A 24,188-nucleotide genomic window follows, 5' to 3' on the forward strand; every position below is an offset into this window, starting at 1 on the left:
TGAAAGAAAGGTGAAAACAGATTCAGTTGCAATTTTCAGAAGGGAATTCGATAAATACTTGAAAAGGAAATATGCGCAGGGCAATGAGGCAACAGCAAAATAGTGGAGCTGATTAGGTGACCTTTCACAGGGCCAGCACAGACACGGTGGGCTGAATCATTCTGTGCTGTATCACTTCTTATTTCTGGTAGTGACTGGAGGAAGCCCAGAATTAGATTATTTTAAACAATGACTCTTTCCCAGACCCTGTAAAATAGAATCCCTATTGTCAGTGACCAGCTGAGATCATCATTAATTAAATAAAGTAATAACCCAATTCTACAGCAATCCTAGAGGATCTCCCATCACCTCGCTTACCAGTAATGTGGGGGGATCTGTATCATGGTTATGGCGTTTAACTGCTCCCTTAACAGAATTGGTTCAAGATGTTGAATACTCTGCTTCTGTTGCACTGTTTCCCGGTCCAAGGGCAAGCAAAGGGCAGTCAGGACAAGTATACGTTTCAGGCTCCAGATTAATTGCTGGGTAATCATCTGTACAAGGTTCTACTGTAACAACGCCCAACCATAGCTACCATCCTTCATCAAATTCCCCCCCCCAGCTAATAACTCCTCCAACTTTGTTCAATTATCATCATTACCTGTGATGCCAAATGAACTGTCTCCAGACTGGGTCGGTTGTTCCGGTACCTTGGTGTCCAATATATTGCTGCCAGTATCCCCACACTAAATAGAGAAGCAAAAGTGCTTTGTTGAAGATACACCAGTGAAGTAAAACTAAACTCCAAGGAGTTAAAAAAATTCCGAGACCCTAGCTTCACGTGTACTCTTCACAGTTTGGCTAAAATCCTCTGGGAAGTGCAACCACTGTCAAATTGCCACTCTGCTCTTACTGTTTCACCCAAGATCGCATTCCACATCGGCACTTCCAATTTAGGCACCTTCAGAAATGCAGAGCAGATTTGAAATCCACCCATTCCATCATAGGTACAGCCAGTTCTGATGCAATGCATTAGTTCCATTCTCGTGCAATCTCGTGTTGTGAGGAAATCGTGCAATAGCCATTTAAATTCATTGGGCCCGAATCGTGTTATAGCCAATACAGGTAAGGAAGGTTCATGCTACACAAATAACGGTCTAAATTCTTCAGTCTCGTTAAAGCCAATTCTCATTGAAGAAACACGCATTATAGCAGAACCAACTGAACAGGGTAGTTGGGGCAAGTCAAACCACACCCCTTTTTTTGTGGCAGTAAAATCTGCATTCTGTTAAGTTTAAATGTCTCAAGACTGTGCATTTACAACAATTCATTATTGTATAGATCGGCACTTCTTTCTGCAGTGGGAACACCCACCTCAGCAAAAGTTATCGCTCTGATTTTGCAACTCCCAACAGCAAATGCACCTTCTCCCCTCCCCCCAAACACTGATCAGGAACTGAATCGAGAATCTGCTCCTCTATATAGCTCAGAACTACAATGTGCGTATGCTCACGAACAGAGCCCTTGGTCAAGTTTAGGTGGTGCTGTCAGTATCTGTGATGTGACCGCCTATCACTACTTCATTACGTGTACGGGTTATAAAATTATTCTAACTTATGATGCCATAAAACAACCTCCAATAACCCTGTGTCAATGAGCTGAGACAGACTCACCCAGCTGTAATACTGGGCCAAGCTGGATATTTTAAGCCGTCTCCGACTGAAAGCCTATTAACTGCGATATAGATTTGAATTGGCTCAGCTGTTATACAGTATCTTTATCCTATATTACTATTAGAAATTAGAACTTCCGCGTTATACCATTCCTTTATTTTCAATGATCAATTACCTAATAGTGACTTCTCCATAATATATTGCATTGTATGAAGTCTTGGGGTACCCCAAGAAGGTGACGAGGCTCAAGTGAAATGCATTTGCTTCCTTGCTGAAACAAACAAATCAGTGCCCAAGAACTGGTGCTGTCAGCTGTTGTGACAACTCCACCATTCTCTTCTACTGGCTCAGATCTAGCCAACCCCAACAGGGTGAAGAAGGTTAAACTTGGAGGGAAAAAAAACATAAGAAAAGCCAAGCATCCAAAAAGGTTGGCCATCAAAGTTCATCTGTTACATATTGTAAATTTCCCAATGAGATCTATCCATCTGGTACATTTTTTGTCTGACAAAATTGCATTTGCAAGTTGGAAGGAACAGTCAAAACCTTGGTCAAGACTGGGGCTATTGAACTGTGATTTGGTGTTCTCTTCTCCCACTCTTAACGTGCATCTGTTCACAAAGTGAGGAGTTTATATGTTTAAATTGTAGAGTTACAAATTAACAGTTTATATTTCCTAATTGCCACGGCTTCAAAACAATTTATTCATAACAAATGGCTATTTTCTTGTTCAACACAAAAACCTGGTGAGTGTTTTATTTTAATTTGCGTTTGTCAGTCAAGTAATTTGGGACTTCCGTCAATTTGACAAAATATTTTCACATTTGTCAAACTCTGGAAACAGAGGAGTTGATTACCAGAGCACTGTCCTAGTAGCCATGATTTGGAGATGCCAGAGTTGGACTGGGGTGTACAAAGTTAAAAATTCACACAATACCAGGTTACAGTCCAACAGGTTTAATTGGAAGCACTAGCTTTCGGGGCACTGCTCCTTCATCAGGTGACAACCACCCGATGAAGGAGAGCGCTCCGAAAGCTAGTGCTTCCAATTAAACCTGTTGGACTATAATCTGGTTTCGTGAGATTTTTAACTGTCCCAGTAGGTTGAGAAAATATCAACCTCAGGCCCCATTCCAGAAATTTAAGTTTATAATCTAAACTGACATTTCAGCGCTGTATTATGGAGTAATGTACTGTTCTAGAAAGTATCAAAGTTGAGGCCCCATCAGGTGGTTACAAAAGATAATATGGTGCCATTCAAACAAAGCAGGGAGATTCTCACTGGTTACCTTTGTTGCTCGTTACATTCAGACTAACACTGGCTAAACATAAACTATCTAGTCATTTGTACTACTTCTAAACAAAGTAAGCAATTTGGTTACAGGATTACTAACCTATCTGAAAGAACCTTGAGATACCTGTGCCGATTCCTGATGGTGTATACAGTTCCCACGACAGGGCCGTCAGCTTGCCTAGAGCAGAGTCCGGCCCAGATGATGCTCCCAGACAATCCAACAGACAAGCAAGCCTCCTAAGATAAACAGTTAGTCAGATGTCCATACCTGAATGTATCCTGGAGCATCGTGAGCCAATGCCTCAGCTCCCTCCTGTTGTTCCAGTTCTTTAATCCTAGCTCGCAGATGTTCTGTTGAAACATAAATGAGAAGCACTTCAGTTTTGATTGCTGCTCTTGGTGACATTATTCAGTTTCATATCTTACCATCACACTAAGAACACAACAGTATTTCAGTAAGTCCTGTCTGAGTAGATTTATAATCTTGCACAGACAAAAGGGTAAACCCGCTGTTCCTCTAGCTAAACAGAGACCAGACCCCACTTTCCCCACAACAGTATTATACACTTCAACAGGGACAGGACTGGAGAATTACAAATCAGAACTGTTGCAACACAGTAGACCATTTGGACCAACACACTCATGCTCGTGATCTACAAGAACCTACTCTTTCCTGTAACCCTGCAAATATTTTCACTTTAAGTATTTATTCAATTTCCTTTCAAAAGTGACAGTTCAATCACCCAAATAGATTGTGAATTTCAGATCATGACCAGTCACTGCAAGAAAATGTTTCCCCATCATGCTGCTTTGGATTTAATTGCCAATACCCCTAATCTTGTAGCCTCTAGTTCCCGGTGGAAACAGTTGTTCTCTATATAGGCCCCACATGATTTTGATTAACTCTATCAAATCTCCCATCAACTTTCTCCAAAGAGAAAAACATATCCAAATAACTGATTTTTTTTTCATTAGTGACACCGTTATCACTTTTTGTTCCAAAGCCTGTACAGCCAATTGTAAAAGTCATCGCTGTGAATTGGTTACAACATGGTCGATGAGGTTAATCCAATGTTTCAACCTGCATCAGCGTAACCTTCTTACTTTTAACTTTAGGTCCCTGATCCTAACTCAGAGCCAGAAGGCCTAGCTTCAAGCCCACCCGTTCTTGAGGCATGTCGTAACGTTTCTGAACAGCTTGGTTAGAAAATATTTAGACAGCCCAGGATCTACATGTCTTTTCACCAGTTTTTCAACCTGCCCGACCACCTTCAATAATTTGGACAAACATACTCTCCAGATTCTCTGTTCCTGCACCACCTTTTGGAAATTGTGCCCTTTTGAAAAAAATATTTCCTCTCCTCATTCCTTCCTATTAAAACCTTGTACTTCTCGAGCTGAAAGGCCATCTGTCAAATGTCTGCCCGTTTCATGGGCTTTTTTATTCAAAGACTACGCTTTTCAGTTCACAATATTTGCAAGTTTTGGCACGTCTACAACATTTGAAAATGCATGCTCAAGTCTAGGTCATTTATATATATCAAAAGAAGCAGAGGTCCTAGTTCTGACCCTGGAGTATGCTACTGCATACCTTCCTCCAGTACCAAAAACACCCATTCACAGTTACTCTGTATTTCCTGTCTGTCAGTCAAGTTTATATTCATGCCGTTGCTGTCTCTCCTAATCTGCTGGCTTCTACCATGTTAGCAAGCTTACTAGGTGGCACTTTCTGATGTCCACATACACACATTAACTGGATTATTCTCAGTAACCCTTTCTGGTACTTCATCAAAAGACTCAATCATGACCATAGCTCCCTGAAAGTGGCAACACAAAAGGTGAAGATGGTGAAAGAGGCATGCAACATACTAGCCTTCATCGGTCACAGCAGTGAATATAAAAGTTGGCAAGTCATGTTTCATCAGGCCACATTTGGATTACTGTACACAATTTTGGTCACCGCACTGTAGGAAGGATGTGGAGGTATTGGAGAGGGCTGAAAATGTGTTACTGGAAAAGCGCAGCAGGTCAGGCAGCATCCAAGGAACAGGAGATTCGACGTTTCGGGCATAAGCCCTTCTTCCTGATGAAGGGCTTATGCCCAAAATGTCGAATCTCCTGTTCCTTGGATGCTGCCTGACCTGCTGCGCTTTTCCAGCAACACATTTTCAACTCTGATCTCCAGCATCTGCAGACCTCACTTTCTCCCCATATTGAAGAGGGCCAAAGAGATTTACCAGGGTGTTGCCTGGATTGGAATGTGTTAGCAATAAGGACAAACTTGGGTGGTTTTCACGAGAGTGAAGGCTGAGTGTCAACTTGAGATAAGTATATAAAGTTATGAGAGGCATGAACAAGGTAGACAGTCAGAGTCTTAGAATCAAAGCATCCCTACGGTGTGGAAACAGACTCTCCGGTCCAACAAGTCCACACTGACCCTCTGAGTGGTAACCTTCCCAGATCCATTCCCCCTACCCTATATTTACCCCTGACTAATGCACCTACCCTAATTGCCCTTAACACTATGGGTAATTTAGTATAGCCAATTCACCTAACCTCCACATCTTTGACTGTGGGAGGATACTGGAGCACCTGGAGGAAACCCACACAGACACGGAGAGAATGTGCAAACTCCACACAGACAGTCACACAAGACTAGAATCAAACTCAGGTCCTTGGTGCTGAGGCAGAAGTGCTAACTACTGAGCCACCATGCCACCTGATGAGGCAGTCTTTGTTAGCTCCTGTCAGATGTGGACAAGGCGTGGCGATTGTAGTACTGACACATCAATCTGCACAGAGGAACCTCGATTATCCGGGCGACACGGGCAGGGAGTACTTTGTTTAGATAATCAAATGCTTGGATAACACAGTTTTGACAAGCATCGGGCCTTGCAATCTTGCTTAGATAATCCGAATTTCAAACAATCAACGTTCGGATAATTGAGGTTCCTCTGTACATCAATGCTCCTAAGGGTCTGGTCATTGACAGGATACTTTCCTCTTGCATTTAACCTCCCAAACGGCATCAACTCACATCTGAGGGATTAAACTCCACATGCCATTTCTCTGCCCGGCTTTCTAGCTAATCTATATCCTGCTGCATCCTTTGATATCCTTCCTGAATATCCACAACTCCACCAACTTTTATGTCATCAGCAAACGTTCTAATCAGACCACTGACATCTACGTCCAATTTATTTACATATGTGACAAACAAGAGGTCCCAGCACTGATCCTTGCAGAACACCATTTATCACAGACCTCCAGTCAGAAACACCCCCTCCACAACTACGTTCTCTCTTCAATGGCCAAGCCAATTTTGCTGAAAATGTGTTGCTGGTTAAAGCACAGCAGGTTAGGCAGCATCCAAGGAATAGGAAATTCGACATTTCGGGCATAAGCCCTTCATCAGGAATGAGGAGGGCTTATGCCCGAAACGTCGAATTTCCTATTCCTTGGATGCTGCCTAACCTGCTGTGCTTTAACCAGCAACACATTTTCAGCTCTGATCTCCAGCATCTGCAGACCTCATTTTTTTACCCCAAGCCAATTTTGCACCTAACTTGATGACTTACCATGGTTTCCATGCAATTTGATCTTCTGGACCAGCCTACCATGGGAGACCTTGTTAAATGTTTAAGTACATGCAGATAACATCCACTGCCTTAGCCTCAATCATCTTCACCACGTCCTCAAAACATTCAATCAAGTTTGTGAGACAAGACCTCCCTTGCATGAAGCCATGCTGACAAACCCAAATAAGGTCATTCTTCTCTAAATGCAAGTGAATCCTGTCATAAGAATCTTCTCCAATAATTTCCTGACCACGGATGCAAGGTTCACTGCCCCATAATTTCCTGGATTATCCATGTAGCCCTTCTTGAACAAAGGAACAGCTATTGCCTAGTCTTCTGGGACCTTGCCTGTGGCTAAAGAGGATACAAAGATCCCTGTCAGGGTCCCACCAATCTCCTCACTTGTTTCTGTCAGTATCCGAGGATAGACCCCATCAAGCCTTGGGGAGTTGCATACTTGAAGTGCTGCAACCCACAAGGCTACTGGCTAAAAACTGGAAAATTATGTGAGACTGGTTGTCTACCTGTGCCCTGGCAGGCAAGATGGGCTGAATGGACTTCTTCAATATAATGGGGGTATGTCTGGCTGGGATGCTCTTCTGAAGATCAGTGCAGACTCGATGGGCCAAATGGCCTCTCTGTGCACTGTAGGGATTCTATGATAAGTTGTTTAAACATGATCTGCCTTTAACAAAGTCGTGCAGGCTTTCTTTCAATTTACCCTCATTTGTCTCAAGTGACCGATGATTCTTGAGTGGAATTATCATTTTCGAAATGTTCCTATAACTAAGATTTAACTGACCAGGCCATAGCTGCTACACTCTATTTTGAATGAAGGACTGAAATTTGTAATTTTTGCAGTCTTTTCACACCACTCTTGTACCAAAGAACACTTGGAAGATCATAGCCAGCTTTAGTGAGAGGAGCAACAAATCACAACCCAGTCTTGTCATTTCAAAATACCTCCCCTGACAAACATCAGCAAAATACAGATTAAATGGTCATCCATCTGTTTAAAGAATGAAATAACATCCCTTTTCAAAGCAAAGCTATTTTACCGTTTTCAGTCCTGACTTCCTCATAATCCATTGTCTTCCACATCAGGCTTCCCTTCTCTTCTTCTAGTTCTGCCAATCTGTTCTGTGATGCCAACTCCTGTTCCTCAGCAGCAGTCTGGGTATGGTTGACGTGGTTTAAGAAGAATAAAAAACACAAATTATTGAATGTGACAACACCTCTCAAAGGTAATAACCTCTAGAATATGATTTAATTTGGGGGAATTACATTTTTGCTCAGAGTCAATTCACAAATATTAGTTCTGTTGTATGTAAACCTGGACCAGCGACAAGCAATGTCAAAAACCTGCAGCATAGCACAACCTACTGGTCAGAACCTGAAGCTGCACTGTTACAAGCAAATAGCTACATACAGGATTTCTGTTCTGAAAGTTTCACTGACAACTCAATTCTTAAATATTGAAGCAAGTCTGATCAGAAACTGCAACGACAGAAAACTCACAATTATGTTAAATTTTAATTAATATATTAACCGTTATCTTGAGGCAGACCATACTAAAGTCATGATCAAGTGAAGTCTTCAGGAGACGTGGGTTAGAGAACAGAGAATCGTTAGACAAGGGCATTCAAAGGTTGTCAGCATTGTGGTGCTGGAATAGCACAGCAGTCAGGCAGCAATCAAGGAGCAGGAGAATCGACATTTCGAGCAAAAGGCCTTCATCAGGAATGAGGCTTCGTTCCTGATGAAGGGCTTTTGACCGAAACGTCGATTCCCCTGTTCCTCGGATGCTGTCTGACCTGCTGTGCTTTTCCAGCATCACACTCTCGACTCTGATCTCCAGCATCTGCAGTGCTCACTTTCTCCCAGTTGATTCAAAGGTAGGGCAATCCACAGTTTTATAAAATATTTCTGTGTTCTGTTATTATTAATGATTAAGTAACAATATCAAAACAAAACAGGGATGGTTGGAGTTTCACTTGGAACGATGAAACTGAGGTGCTGCAACACTACCTCTCAGTGAAGAGCACACCAGTTTTACAGGAGCAAGTGTGGATGTTTGGATTTATAATGGGAAAAAACATGGCAAGAGGTGTGGGCAGCTGTAAGATTTTTTGCATCAAATGTAAGGAGAATGGCAACCAGTTTTGTAGCAACTTCTGTAATCACACACAGTGTCAGATTTTCTTTATTAGTAAAGCTGGAAAGACCCACATCATAATGGACTGTCAAAAAAAGCCTGCATGCTGTAAGGGCATGGTTTAATTGTTTTCTCAGACTGCTTCAACGTAAGTTGGAAAAGCCCATCTGGTTCAGTAATGTTCTTCAGGGAAGGAAACGGCTGTCCTTACCTGTCTGGCCTACACATGACTCCAGACCCACAGACGTGTGGTTGACACTTAACTGTTCTCTGGGCAATTGATGATGGATAATAAATATTGGCTTGGCCAGAGACACCCACAAAAAATGCTGACTAATCTGGGACATCTACCCTAAAAAGATTCTTCACCAGACTTAAGTGGAAAAGTGAAATGAGAATGGTGAGTTAGATGATGCAAAGCACTCCGACAAACATCTGTACTGGAGAAAAGCACAGGAAGGTTGCAAGAATTGATGTGGCGTAGGCAAAAGGTCTTAATAAGGTAAATGGCTTGTCAATGCTACAAATGGTGGACACAAACCTACAGGAAGATGCGAATAGTTGGATTTAAAAACTTCACACAAGGGTAGGAATACACGGGAGAATAAAGTGAGACAGTTAAGAGACAAAAAGATAATTCTGGTGAAAAATAACTTTATAAGATCTGAGAGATGATGATGAAACATAAATTTTGTTCAACTTTGGCTTTGGTCAGGTACAGTCTAATTAACTGTCTCCACTTACACAGTTAAAAATCACACAACACTAGGTTACAATCAAACATAAGGAGCAGTGCTCCGAAAGCTGGTGCTTCCAAATAAGCCTGTTGGACTATAACCTGGTGTCATGTGACTTTTAATTTGTAAACCCCAGTCTAACACTGGCACCTGCAAATCATGACTTGTATTTACATAGTATAAGACTGAAAGGTTTTTATTATCCTGTTGGAGGAACTGGAAAAGAATACACTTTTAATTGTAATAGGACTAAGTGTGTAGACCAAGGGTTTGAGGGAGACAAATGCAGCAGGGGATCATCATCAAAAGAGCTTCTGATAAAAGAATACAGAGGCCTGTACATTGAGTGGAAGTGGGGGAAGGGCACTTTAATGGAGTAATTGGGATTGCAGATCAGAAACAAGATGAGACACTGAAGCAATTTACAGCAACAAGAATACATGCACGAGATGGGGATCAGACTTAATCATAAAGCTCAAAACAAAGCAAGCCCAGACAAAATAACTTAAAGGCCAAAATCATGGAAACTTATACCATAACGGACGATGTTCATTAATTATCCTAATATTCCGTTTTTTCCCCCATAGTCCCATAACATCCACTGCTCAAACAGTACTAGAGTGTTATACGCAGCAGACTCTTTACTCTTACTTACATTCTCATTTGTATATTTAGAAATAAACCCCCAATAAAAAGCTACACCTGACTGGTCAGGAATGACGGTTAACTGATTTTGGAAATACTGCAGAAATGTTGTCCTCCCCCAATATCATACACTCTGTAATATAGGAAATAACCTCAGCTGAGGCATTTAGGACAATAGTGACAAGGTTAGGAGAGGTGACAATCATTAGGTTTCAGAATACTTTCAAGAAAAGTATGGAACTAAGAGAGCAGGTGAAGATTTTTAAGGAGTCCCAGCGATTGGGTAAAGATATCCAAAACCTCTGCTTTAAACTATAGAGAGTGTGAATAACACTTTATGTATTTATATAATACCTTCAACATTATAAAACATCCCAAAGCATTTTTCAGGAGCATTACGAGCTACATATGATGCTTTTAGGGAGAAAGCCTAAGGTTTGGTCAGAGAGGGTTTTTTAAGAAAGTTAAAGGAAAAGAGAGATAGAAAACCAACGGGCTTCACAATTAGGGCTTTGGAAACTGAAGATAAAGTTTTCAATGATACAACAATTAAATTCAGGGGTACTGTAGGGGCCAGAATTAGAGGAGTGTAGATGTCTCAAGGTTGTTAGGCCAGAGGAGATAATAGTGATAGAGAGGCACAAAGCCATGAAAGGATTGTAAAACAAGGGTTGGAAACTTGAAATGTAGGAGTTTAAGACAAGATGATACCCAGGAAGCCGAAGAAAAGTAAAGCAAGTGCAAGGGTGAGGACAGATACCAGGAACAGCTGCACTGTTGGATGTGATGATTTATAAACATGAATAATGAAACCGAATTTGCTGCAGTTGGTAATGTGTGCCAATGGAAGTAGACAGGTACAGGGTGATGGGTAATAAGATCAAAGAGTTTGATCGGAGCCAGGAAGATGCCAGTGAGGCCTAAAGGAAGGATTTGGAGTAGTCTAAAACAAATCATAATATGAAACTGCCAAAGATCTGAAATAAAAACATTAAATGGAAATACTCAGTAATCTGGTAGCTCTCTAAGAGCAGGGAGACAAATTTAATATTTGAATTCAATTACTTCTTGTCACAACGGTTTCTGGTCAAATCTAATCTTAAGGGAACAAGACAGATTAGATAAACTATACAAAAAGTTACTAAAAGGTGAAGATTTGTATTTTTAAAGCACTTTTCACAACTATCATATTTCTCAAAGTACTTTACAGTCACAGATATAATGCAGAAAACACAGAAAATATATTATGCAAAGCAAGATCGCACAAACAGCAGCAATCTGATAACAACCGGATAATCTGTTTGTGTGATGTTGACTGAGGGCTAAATATCTTGAGGATGCTGGGGATAATTCAACATTTTCGAATCAGAGCCATGAAATCTTTCACATCTGCCAAAGCAGGCAGATGGCACCTCAGCTTAAAGTCTGATCTGAAAGACAGCACGCACAACAGCGCAGCGCTCCTTCAGTACAGCACTGCAGTGCCAGGCTTGATTTATCTCCTCAAGCCCTGAGGTTAGACTTAAACCTGTAGTAATGTGATTTGGAGGCAAGACTACAACCAACTCAGTCATGCCAAAACTCCTGTAATAAAATACAGAGGAAGCTCAATTATCTGGCATCGATTATCAGACAAGATTGCAAGGTCTCGATGCTTGGCTGAACTATGTTATCCAGCATTCGATTATCCAGAATTCGATTAACCGAACAAAATACTCCCGCCTGTGTCCTTCGGATAACCGAGGTGCCTCTGTTTCTGATTTAACATTGGTCTGAAGGTGTCACTGGATTACTGTACTGTTAGCTACCACTAATTACCTCATATTTTGCATTAACTGAGAACAAATATCAATAACCATTGAAATCTAACTGCGTAAGCAGTACTGACATGTAACTGGGATATTAAAAGTGGCACAGAGACAGTTTACAAAGCTGCTTAAAGCTTAATCTTAGTCCTGAAATAGCTGCTTAGCTACAGGTTTGAAGCTGTAACAGAGATCTCAGTACTGTTTTCTTAAAATCTTTATTACCATATTTAGCACACGAGGGAATGGCAAATGAGCTCAGACATTCCATTGTGAGGCACAGAAAGAGAGCAAATCAGTGAGGACATTGATATCCTTCGACTGTAGTGACAGCAACATGCTCACTTTCATTAAAGTTGCACAAACACACCAGAGTGTGGTATTGGTATACATTTGTGACAATCTTCTGTCAGAAGTACTGAGTGGATGATCCATCAAATCCTTCTCCAGAGGTCCCCACCATCACAGATGCCAATTGTCAGCAAATTTAATTCACTCCACATGATGTCAAGTAATAGCATTGAAGTGTTGGTGTTGATACTATGGGACCTGGCACACCAATGCTTAGTGTGGTCATTGTCTACACTGTTCTCCTACAGCACAAATACGGTAGAGGAGGGAGAAATAGATGTAGAGTCGATTATCCAGAGACCGCCCTGGTCTTGCTGTGCCACACAGAGAGCTTCAACAAAACTACAAGCAGTGACAAAATCTCCATTACGCCAATCTCCAACTTCCTACTTGCCAATGTCTGAGGACAATATTGTAGACTTCACAAATCAGCAAACGTGTTTTGTTTTGTTTTGTTTCAATTCAATGTATTTCAGCTCATTCATCCCACTATCAAAAACGGTTCACTAACCTGTAGTAATTGGATTTTCTCCTCAAGCTTCTGGACTCGGACAGATGTCTCCCTTTGTGACGTTAGTTCAGATTCCGATTGCTCACTGACTTCAACCTTCTTCAGTCCATCTATAGGAGTAAAAAAATAGTTTTTCCTGAATTTTACACTGACTGTTTTGTCTTGAAGACCCCGTGGCCAAAATATAAACATAGAACTGAGGAGCTGGGATAGGCCATTCAGTCATAGAGTCATAGAGATGTGCAGCATGGAAACAGACCCATCAGTCCAACCCGTCCATGCCGACCAGATATCCCAACCCAATCTAGTCCCACCCGCCAGCACACAGCCCATATCCTTCCAACCGTTCCTATTCATATATCCATCCAAATGCCTCTTAAATGTTGTACCAGCCTACACCACATCCTCTGGCAGCTCATTCTATACACGTACCACCGTCTGCGTGAAAAAGTTGCCCCTGAGGTCTCTTTTATATCTTTCCCCTCTCACTATAAACCTATGCCCTCTAGTTCTGGACTCCCCCAACCCAACTTAGCCTATTTATCCTATCCATGCCCCTCATAATTTTGTAAACCTCTATTAGGTCACCCCACAGCCTCCCACGCTCCAGGGAAAACAGCCTCAGCCTGTTCAGGCTCCCCCTGTAGCTCAAATCCTCCAACCCTGGCAACATCCTTGTAAATCTTTTCTGAACCCTTTCAAGTTTCACAACATCTTTCCAACAGGAAGGCGACCAGAATTGCACGCAATATTCCAACAGTGGCCTAGCCAATGTCCTGTAAAGCCGCAACATGACCTCTCAACTCCTGTACTCAATACTCTGACCAATAAAGGAAAGCATACCAAACACCTTCTTCACTATCCTATCTACCTGCGACTCCACTTTCAATGAGCTATGAACCTGCACTCCAAGGTCTCATTGTTCAGCAACACTCCCTAGGACCTTACCATTAAGTGTATAAGTCCTGCTAAGATTTGCTTTCCCAAAATTCAGCACCTCGCATTCATCTGAATTAAACTCCATCTGCCACTTCTCAACCCATTGGCCCATCTGGTCCAGATCCTGCTGTAATCTGAGGTAACCCTGTTCGCTGTGCACTACACCTCCAATTTTGGTGTCATCTGCAAACTTACTAACTGCACCTCTCATGCTCGCATCCAAATCATTTATGTAAATGACAAAAAGTAGAGGACCCAGCACTGATCCTTGTGGCACTCCACTGGTCACAAGCCTCCAGTCTGAAAAACAACCTTCCACCACCACCCTCTTTCTTCTACCTTTAAGCCAGTTCTGTATCCAAATGGCTAGTTCTCCCTGTATTCCATGAGATCTAACCTTGCTAATCAGTCTCCCATGGGGAACCTTGTCGAACGCCTTACTTAAGTCCATATAGATCACATCTACTGCTCTGTCCTCATCAATCTTCTTTGTTACTTCTTCAAAAAACTCAATCAAGTTTGTGAGACATGATTTCCCACACACAAAGCCATGTTGACTATCCCTAATCAGTCCTTGCCTTTCCAAATACATGTGCATCCTGTCCCTCAGGATTCCCTCCAACAACTTGCCCACCACCGACATCAGGCTCACTGGTCTACAGTTCCCTGGCTTGTCCTTACCACCCTTTTTAAACAGTGGCACAACGTTTGCCAACCTCCAGTCTTCTGGCACCTCACCTGTGACTATCGATGATACAAATATCTCAGCAAGAGGCCCAGCAATCACTTCTCTAGCTTCCCACAGAGTTCTCGGGTACACCTGATCAGGTCCTGGGGATTTATCCACCTTTAACCGTTTCAAGACATCCAGCACTTCCTCCTCTGTAATCTGGACATTTTGCAAGATGTCACTATCTATTTCCCTAAGTCTATATCTTTCATATCCTTTTCCACAGTAAATACTGATGCAAAATATTAATTTAGTATCTCCCCCATTTTCTGTGGTTCCACACAAAGGCCGCCTTGCTGATCTTTGAAGGGCCCTATACTCTGCCTAGTTACCCTTTTGTCCTTAATATATTTGTAAAACCCCTTTGGATTCTCCTTAATTCTATTTGCCAAAGCTATCTCATGTCCCCCTTTTGCCCTCCTGATTTCCCTCTTAAGTATACTCCTACTTTCTTTATACTCTTCTAAGGATTCACTTGATCTATCCTGTCTATACCTGACATATGCTTCCTTCTTTTTCTTAACCAAACCCTCAATTTCTTTAGTCATCCAGCATTCTCTATAGTTACCAGCCTTCCCTTTCACCCTTACAGGAATATACTTTCTCTGGAACATAGTCGCGTCATTCAACTTGACCATGGAGTGAATTCAACTTTATTTTCCAGATTGGCTCTATAACCCTCAACCCTTATCTATCAAAAATCTCCATTTGAATCAATTCAAGGCCCCAGCTTCTACTGCTTTTGAGGAAAGAGAATTCCATAGACTCCCAACCCTCTTCCGAAACAAATTAATCTTCATCTCCATCTCAAAAAGCAAAATCTCTTATTCGTAAACCTTGCCCCTTAATCCTAATCTTCCCCATGAGAGGGAACATTCTTCCCATATCTATGACCAACATGACCCCTTATCAGTTTCAATAAGATCATCACTGATTCTTCTCTAAACTCGAATGGATATAGACCTAACTGTTCAAGTTTTCTTCATAAAACAAATCCTTCATTCCAGGAATGTCTCAAGTGAACAGTCTCTAAACTGCTTCTCAAGCAACTCTATCCTTTTTAAAATAGAGTCAAAGAATCATCGAGGTCTACAGCATTGAAAAAGACCCTTCAACTCATCAAGACTGTGGCAGTTGGATACAGCCACCTAACTATTTAACTTCATTGCCCAGCACTTGACCCACAGCCACAGAGTGGGAATTGCAAATGTATGTCTAAATACTTAAATGCTATGAGGGTTTCTGTTACTACCTCAAATACAGGTAGAGATTCCAGATTCCCAGCACCCTCTGGGTGAAAAACTTGTCCTTACATCCCTTTAAATCTCTTGCTTTTACCTTAAATTGATGCCCCTGAGTTTTGATCTCTCCACAAAGGGAAAAGATCCATGTTTTCTGTCTATGCCCCTCATAGTTTTACACATTTCAATCACGTCTCTGCTCAATCTGCTCTGCTTCAAGGAAAACAACTCTCATCTGTTCAAACTTTCTTCCTAACTAAAACTCTTCAGCCCCGGCAACATCCCTAGTAAATCTGCTCTGCATCCTCTCCAGTGCTGTCAGATTCCTCCTATGAAGTAGACATCACAACTGCACACTACATTCTAATGGAGACCAAAATATACACTGTACCCCAAATGTGGTTTTACCAAGACCCTGTACAGCTGCAGTAAAAGCCACTGCTTTTATACTCAATTGCCCTTGAAAATAAATGCCAATATTTCAAGTGCCTTCCGCAGAGCAGCTTGTTGTGGTTCACATCCCAGGATATTCAGATTCCTCTTACCAGTTCTGCAATCTCTCTCCATATAAATACACCCCTTTTCTAATGGACAAGTTCACACTTTCCCACATTATTCTCCACCTGCCAAATGTTTGATCTCTCACTTGTCTGTCTACATTTATTTATCGATTCTTAATCTTGATATCATCAGCAAATTCAGCTACTGTACCTCATCCAAAGCATTGATACAGATTGTAAATGATGAGTTCCACATAGGGCAGTGGAAAGAAAATTCCACACACTAACAGTTAGGCTTTTCTTTTCTTAATTATCATTTGGTTGTTAAAGCATATTCTTGACCATACAGTACAAAAACATGAAAGGTGAAGTGTGAGATTATCCACTTTGGCAGGGATAGCAGAAAACCAGGATATCCTTTAAACAGTGAGAGACTGGGAAATATTGGTATTCAGGACAGCTTTGGTGCCTTTGCACACGTGTCACAGAAAATTAACATTTAGGTTTAGGAGGAAAAGTAGTACGCAAATCTTCATAACAAAGGGTTACATAGAAACAATGCTTTATTACAATCAGACAGCGTTGTGCTGAGACCATATGGAGAGTATAATGTACAGCTTTGGTCTCTACATCTAAGGGAAGAGCTGCTTGCCTTAGAGGAATACAATGAAAGTTCATTGGATTAATTCCTGGGTTGAAGGATGATTCTAGGAGGAAAGATGAATTGACTTGGTTTATATTCCCTATCATCAAATCAAAACACAAAATTCTCAAGGGATTGGAAAGATGTGTCACTTTGCAAGGAGTCCAAAACATGGGGTAACAGTTTAAAAGATATGGAGTGGCCATTTAGAACTGAAATGAGGAAATATATCTGCATTCAAGGGGTTAGATATCTTTGTAATTCTGTATGCCAGATCATTGAATGTTTAATTATTATATTCAAGACAAAAACCAACAGATTTTTTGGGTATGATAAGAATTAAGGGAAGTGGAAAAAGTGTGGGAAGGTCTAGTGGATAAATCATATCGAATTGAATGCAAGGGCAGACCTAAAAAGCTAAATAGAATTCTCCTGTTGCTTATGCTTTTCTGTTCTTATAAAACACGGGTTGTTTGATTAAATCTCAATTCGAGCCCTGTGTCAAATTCTGGATGCCAAGGCTTTGGGACCATGCAGAGGAGATTTACTAGCATGATACCATAATGAGGGACTTCAGTAATCCTGAAAAAAGACATTATAATCTCCATTAAGCATGGATGGGTAGGGGGAAGCTTTACTCTGCATTTAAACTATTCAGGTCGAGGATTATTTGACGGCACAGTGCACTGGGAACCTTACTCTGCATTGAATCCATATTGTGCTTGTCCTGCAAATGTTTGTTAGGACAGTCCGGGGGGATTTACGTTTATCTTTCCGGCACTGTACACATCCTGGAAATTATCGATATTGAAACTAGATGTCTTACGTGCCAATTTTTCAATTAGCACTTCTACTTTAACAAATGTGAAGTTGACCGAAGTGGTAAGATAAAAAGGCTGGTATCACCTAACTTCTAGAGTACTTCCCCTCCTATCCTTCTCTTTTCATTCACGATGGATTTGTATTCAAAACCGGAATCATCACCCACAATTCTCAAAAAGTTATTGAAACATTTCAAGTCAAGTAATTAATAAATTAAAAAAAGATAAGTTTGTTTGACTTCAGCATCTTTATATGAAGATTTATTCTGAAGTGCTGCTTGATGAAAGAGGTCTGATGTAGTTTTACATCAATACCAAAATTATGGAATGCGTTAAACAATTAGATTTGCCTGGTTAACGACCATGCTTTTCAAACTATAAAGTTCTTACATAAGAATATCTGACCAATTTCAGACTAGCATCAATGTACATGTTTACATATTGTATTTAATTTGATTTATTACTGTCACGTGTACCAAGGTACAGTGAAAAGTGCTGTTGTACATGGTTTCCAGGCAGATTGCACTACACAAGTGCAGCAAGCTAACAAACAGAGTGCAGAATACAATATTACAGATGCTGAGAAGGTGCAGAGAGAGCTCAACATAACCTGCTATTTGTACTATGTTTGAACTTTTCTGATTATGTTTAAATATAAATAAACAAATCACATAATTAGCATTTTCGTAAGGTTTGTAGCTCAGGTTGAGGTTTAGGGTGTAGGTTTGCTCGCTGAGCTGTAGATTTGATATCCAGACGTTTCATTACCTGGCTAGGTAACATCATCAGTGGCGACCTCCAAGTGAAGCGAAGCTGTTGTCTTTGACATGCCAGAGAATTCCTAGAGGCCTGGCACTCCAACCACAACGCCATAAACAAGCACCTAGATCTAGATGCCATCTATCAACCCCTCAGAAAATGAACAGGAAATGACATCACCACAAACCCCAAGAATCCCATCCAGGAGAAAGATATAAATAGAAAGCAGGAGACAACAGCTTCGCTTCACTTGCAGTTCGCCACTGATGATGTTACCTAGCCAGGTAATGAAACGTCTGGATATCTACCCTACAGCTCAGCAAGCAAACCTACACCCTACATAATTAGCATGTTAAACTCAGGTCTCTGATTAACCACCATAACAACATAATATGAGATACTGCTTAATCCCAGAAACAAATGAAAGATAAAATTGGATTTTAATGTAAACCCTCAAAGCAAGTCCTACTCTAAACAGGGATCATCGATTATCGGAAAGATCATGGAAACCTCTGCTGAAGCACTGAACAAGAAACAAAGATAATGGCCATTTAACAATGTAGCTCTGACTTTCCTGGAGAGTTTTACTTTGTTACCTTGCAACTCCTTTATTTCATCAGTCAATCTTTTGCACATTATCTCTTGGTCTTCCATCACAGTTTGCAGCTTCTGGTTTTGTGCTGTCAGGTCAGCACAGGATGACTGTGCATTTTGCAGTGCCTGTTGCATCTGTGTGACAGTACAATTCTTCTCCATTAACTCAGTCTCATATTTCTCAGTCACCTCCCTCAGCCGTGTTTCAGCCGATAATTTCTCCGATTCTAGTGCAGTTTGTAATATAGCAATGCTGGCCTCGGCCTCTTGCAGCTTTTCCCCGAGGACCTGAAGGACAAAAGCATGTTTAAAAAAATTGAAAAGTTGTTTCAAAGATGTCCCTTTTACAAGCATTTACATGCAGGAACCCAGGAAATAAATCTAAAGAAAAGGTAGAAGGTGCCTGGGAATATAACACAATCAGAAAGGAAATCAAATTACTTTAGGTACTGCAAACCTGAAAAGAAAAGAGAAATTGTGGCAAACCTTCAGCAGATCAGGCATCCTCTATGCACAAGAAAGACGTATCAATATTATGACGAGAGGAAAATATGCACACAATAGACACACACTAGATGCAAACAAAAGTAGGCAAATGCACTTACTGTGCAGACTCAAGTTATATAGAACTCATATAAGCAATCATTAACAAGCACAGACACATGTGCTTCCATACATTAGGATTAAAAAATGAATGAAAATGGTCCTTTTAGTTCATTTCCTATAATTCTGGGAGTCACACAATACAACAATAATGGAGCTATTGACCAAACACAGCAAACAATCTTTACCAATTTATCTACAATAGATCCAGGCATGAGGAAAACCTTTGGGTGGACACCTTTGAACCACAAGTCCAAAGTGAAGGTTTCGTCCCAGTCTGCTGAACTTACCACATGTTATGTTTCTAATGACTCATATCCACCAACCCAAAATGTTATTGTTTACAACTTGTCCTCCTTGAATTTAAATGAGCTCACACTAACAACTTTCACCGTGGTCCAAGGGAGCCTATTTTATGGTTTAACTGTAATAATGCTTCTGCACATTGGTTCTGTATTTTCCCTTTCCAAGTGTAGGATGTGCACTGAGATGTATTGTTCCAGGACAAAATTAAACAATTTTTCATCCTCTACTTCACACAGACTCCATTCTAGCTTCCATGGGAGAAATTAGCCCTGTCTACTTCAAAGGAAAAAGACAAAAGAATCTGTTCTCACCCAGTGCCTCCAAGCATCCACTTTCCTTCACATCACTGGGTCATATACAACTGCCAAGATGCTGGGAAATTAAGGCCAATTGAAGAATTCCCTTGCTTAGTGGAGCTAATTTGAGAAATGCTTTGAATGTTAAAAAAAACTCTCCTGAAACTTCCCTTTACCTCAACAGGTTTTGGCCAATACACAGACACAGTGAACTTCATAAACATTAGAACGCTCAACTCCATGGAATCTACTACACATCCCAAAGCACTAACCGAGCACGTTTCACTATCTCTAAATAAAATCCGAAAGAACAGCGGAGGCTGCAAGTCAGAAACAAACACAGAAGTTGCTGGAAAAGCTCAGCAGGTCTGACAGCATCTGTGCAGAGAAATCAAAGTTAACATTTCGGGTCTGTTCTGGTAACAGTTCTGAGGATTGGTCACCAGACCCAAAACGTTAACTTGGATTTCACTTCACAGATACTGTCAGAACTGTTAAGCTTCTGCAGCACCCTCTGTTTTTGTTTCACTATCTCTAACTGTGAAGCTACCTTCCCTGTCACTTGCTGCTTTATGAACACCATTATCTTTATTCCTGTTCCCTGGTTTGTTCTGACCTCGAAACATGACTTTCTCTTGCCTCCACCTTCCATTATTCAATCCATTTCCTGCTAAATTCATTTTTCTCCCCACAGGACATAACAGATATGCAACCTCCCTCCCTTCTCACTCTTCTCTTCCTCCTACAGTTTACAGGCATTTAGAAGACAAGTTTCATGGACACCTACATGGAATGAAAATAAAAATCAGGATCAAAAACAGTAGCCGGGCATCTACAAAATTGTTGAGTCAAGATTAGAGTGGTGTTGGGAAAGCAGAGCACTTCAGGCAGCATTCGAGGAGCAGGAAAAATCGACCTTTTGGGCAGAAGCCCTTCTTCAGAATCTACTAAATTGTTGCTAAGTCGAATATTTTTGCAACTTTACTATCGGAAGGAAAGCTTAATTGGTCTGTTCTGTATGTCACTCAGTCTGCACTAACCTGGCGAATTGCGAACCTCCCTCTGAAGTACTCTGCAAGCCCTCCTGGTTATCAAGGCACCAAAAGACAACTAATGTTGAGTTTTGCCAAAATAACAATTTTTTTTTAAATTACCACCCCCAGTTCACGACAGACCTTTTTACCTGAAATCATCTACTTCTCAACTGCTTTTTTTTTCCCCCTTTGCTACTATAGGTATATGGATCTGTTCTGCCCCACTGTACCCAAGTTTCTTAATAAAAACAAGGAGAGGCTCGATTTAAATGCGTTGAGAAACCTGTTTTTTCTGATCGCTATCATTCAGTTCCTGCTGCAACATCTCCACCACCCGCGTCCGTCCCAGCAGTGCTTCCTCCTTCTCTTCCAGCTTTCTTTGTAATGATTTCACCGTCTGCAAATAAAACAAAATACAAGTGAAAAAGCTGATGCATTCAGAATCTGAAAAAAGGTAGGAGGTGCCTGGGAACATAACACAATCAGAAAGGAAACCAAATTACTTTAGATGCTGCAAATCTAACAAAAAGAGAAATTGTGGCAAACCCTCAGCAGATCAGGCATCTTCTATGCACAAGACAGACATATCAACATTGTGACGTGAGAACAATTTGCACACACAAGATACAAACAAAAGTGGGCAAATGCACTTACTATGCATACTCAACTTGTATAGACCTCATATGCATAGAAGCAATCATGAACAGGCACAGACACATGTGCTTCCATACATTAGGATTATAAAGAAATGAATGAAAATCAGATTGAAGAGAACCACAGAAAATGTTTGAACTTTTTGTTTTATAATTCAGTCCACCCACCTGAGCATCGATCAGCCTGGCAATTCTGAATGTAGCTTTTGCAGTAAGGTGGGCAAAAGTGCATGATCTGGGCTCATGATTAGCTAAGAGAGGTTTGAAAAACTTGGATTGTTATCAATTGAGCATCAGAAGCTGAGAGGCGACCTGATAGAAGTAATTGAAATTGTGAGGGGTTCAAATAGCGTGGATAGTCGGGAGTCTTTTCCACCGTGAAAATGTCAAAAACTAGGGGGCACAAATTTAAGGTGAAAGGGGGAAAGGTTTAAGGGAGATACATTAGGTATTTGGAACGTGCTGGCAGGGAAGGTGGTAGAAGCATATAATTTAAGTTTAAGAAACATTTAGGCAGACACATCAACAGACAGGAAATATAGGAATATTGACCATGTGCAAGCAGATGGGATTAGTTTAGATTGGCATGTTGGCCCCATAGGGCCTATTCCTGTGCTGTACTGTTCCATATTAGCTGTACATTTAGTCATGATTTGGAGACACCAGTGTTGGACTGGGGTGTACAAAGGTAAAAATCACACAAAACAGAGAAGGTGTGTGTGTGTGTGTGTGTGTGTGTAATATATATGGGGTCACCTGTAGTATGACATGAACCCAAGGTCTCGGTTGAGGCCATCTCCATGGGTACCGAACTTGGCTATCAGCCTCTGCTCAGCCACTTTTCGTTGTTGCCTGCCCCGAAGGTCCGAGGTCAAATGTCTGGACCGCTGAAGTGTTCTCTGACTGGGAGGGAACACTCCTGTCTGTTGATTGTTGTGCAGTGCCCATTCATCCGCTGCCATAGCCTCTGCTAATGTACCATGCCTCTGGGCATCCTTGCCTGCAGCGTATGAGATAGACAACGTGGGCTGAGTCGCATGAGTACCTGCCACGTACATGGAGGGAGGTGTCCCCACACGTAATGGTGGTATCCATGTTGACATTCTGACATGTCTTGCTGTGTCTACCGTGACAGGGTTGTATGGTATCATCCTGAAAGCCGAGCAGTTTACTACAAACAATGATCTGTTTGAGGTTTGGCGGTTGTTTAAAGGCATTGATAATGTGTTGCAGGTCACGAAGAACATTGCATAGTTTTTCGACTACTGGGAAGTACTGAACAACGAAGGGTACCCTGTCGGTTGCAGCACATGTCTGTCTCCTGAGGAGGTCATTATGGTTCCTTGCTGTGGCACACTGGAACTGGTGGTCGATGAGTTGAGCATCATACCCTGTTCTTATGAGGATATCCCTGAGTACTTCCAAGTACCTGTCGAGTTCCTCCTCATCTGAACAGATCTGGTGTATGCGTAGGGCTTGTCCATAGGGGATGGCTGTTTTAACGTGCTTCAGGTGGAAGCTGGAGAAGTGTAGCATTGTGAGGTTATCTGTGGGTTTGCGGTAGAGTGTGGTGCTGAGGTGCCCATCCTTGATGGAGATGCATGTGCCCAAGAATGAGACAGACAGTCAAGAGTAGTCCATAGTGAGTTTAATGGTGGGATGAATCTTGTTGATATCACTGTGTAGTTTTATCAGCGACTCCTCACCATGAGTCCAGAGGAAGAAAATGTCATCAATGTACCTGATGTGTAATGTTGGTTGGAGGTCTTGTGTAGAGAAGAAATCTTGTTCCAACCTGTGCATGAAAATGTTGGCAAATTGGGGTGCAAATTTGGTCCCCATGGCTGTTCCGTGTGTCTGGATGAAGAACTGGTTGTCAAAGGTGAAGACGTTGTGATTGAGGATAAAGCGGATGCGTTGTAGGACGGTGCTCGGAGATTGGAGTTGTTGGTGTTGAGTACTGAGGCTGTTGCCACGATGCCATCATTGTGGGGGACGCTGGTGTAGAGTGCGGAAACATCCATTGTAATGAGGAACTTCTCAGTTCAACTGGTCAGTAGGCGTTGAGTTTCTGTAAGAAATCTGCAGTGTCACAACAGAAGCTGCGGTCCCTTGTACAATGGGTTACAAGATGCCTTCGATATAACCAGAGAGGTTCTCACATAGAGTCCCACTGCCTGATACGATGGGACGTCCTGGTGTATTGCCTTCCACCATGTACGTGGCAGGTACTCATGCGACTCAGCCAACGTTGTCTATCTCATATGCTGCAGGCAAGAATGCCCTGAGGCATGGTACATTGGCAGGACCGAGCAGGGGCTATGGCAACAGATGAATGGAC

General features: G+C 41.5%; 1 protein-coding gene across 2 annotated transcripts in view; it reads right to left on the bottom strand.

The window, feature by feature from the left end:
* Positions 1-24,188, bottom strand: part of LOC132826692 (golgin subfamily B member 1-like) — a 71,993-nt gene that overhangs the window by 32,213 nt on the left and 15,592 nt on the right. For both annotated transcript variants that reach the window (XM_060842763.1, XM_060842762.1), the window contains exons 7-12: positions 21,478-21,591; positions 18,958-19,243; positions 12,729-12,838; positions 7,583-7,697; positions 3,215-3,297; positions 641-725 (exon numbers count right to left, since the gene is read on the bottom strand). In XM_060842763.1, coding sequence (XP_060698746.1) covers positions 641-725; positions 3,215-3,297; positions 7,583-7,697; positions 12,729-12,838; positions 18,958-19,243; positions 21,478-21,591 — 793 coding nt within the window. The remainder of the gene's footprint in view (positions 1-640; positions 726-3,214; positions 3,298-7,582; positions 7,698-12,728; positions 12,839-18,957; positions 19,244-21,477; positions 21,592-24,188) is intronic.

Source organism: Hemiscyllium ocellatum, chromosome 23 (genome assembly GCF_020745735.1).
Source record: "Hemiscyllium ocellatum isolate sHemOce1 chromosome 23, sHemOce1.pat.X.cur, whole genome shotgun sequence".
Taxonomy (NCBI): domain Eukaryota; kingdom Metazoa; phylum Chordata; class Chondrichthyes; order Orectolobiformes; family Hemiscylliidae; genus Hemiscyllium; species Hemiscyllium ocellatum.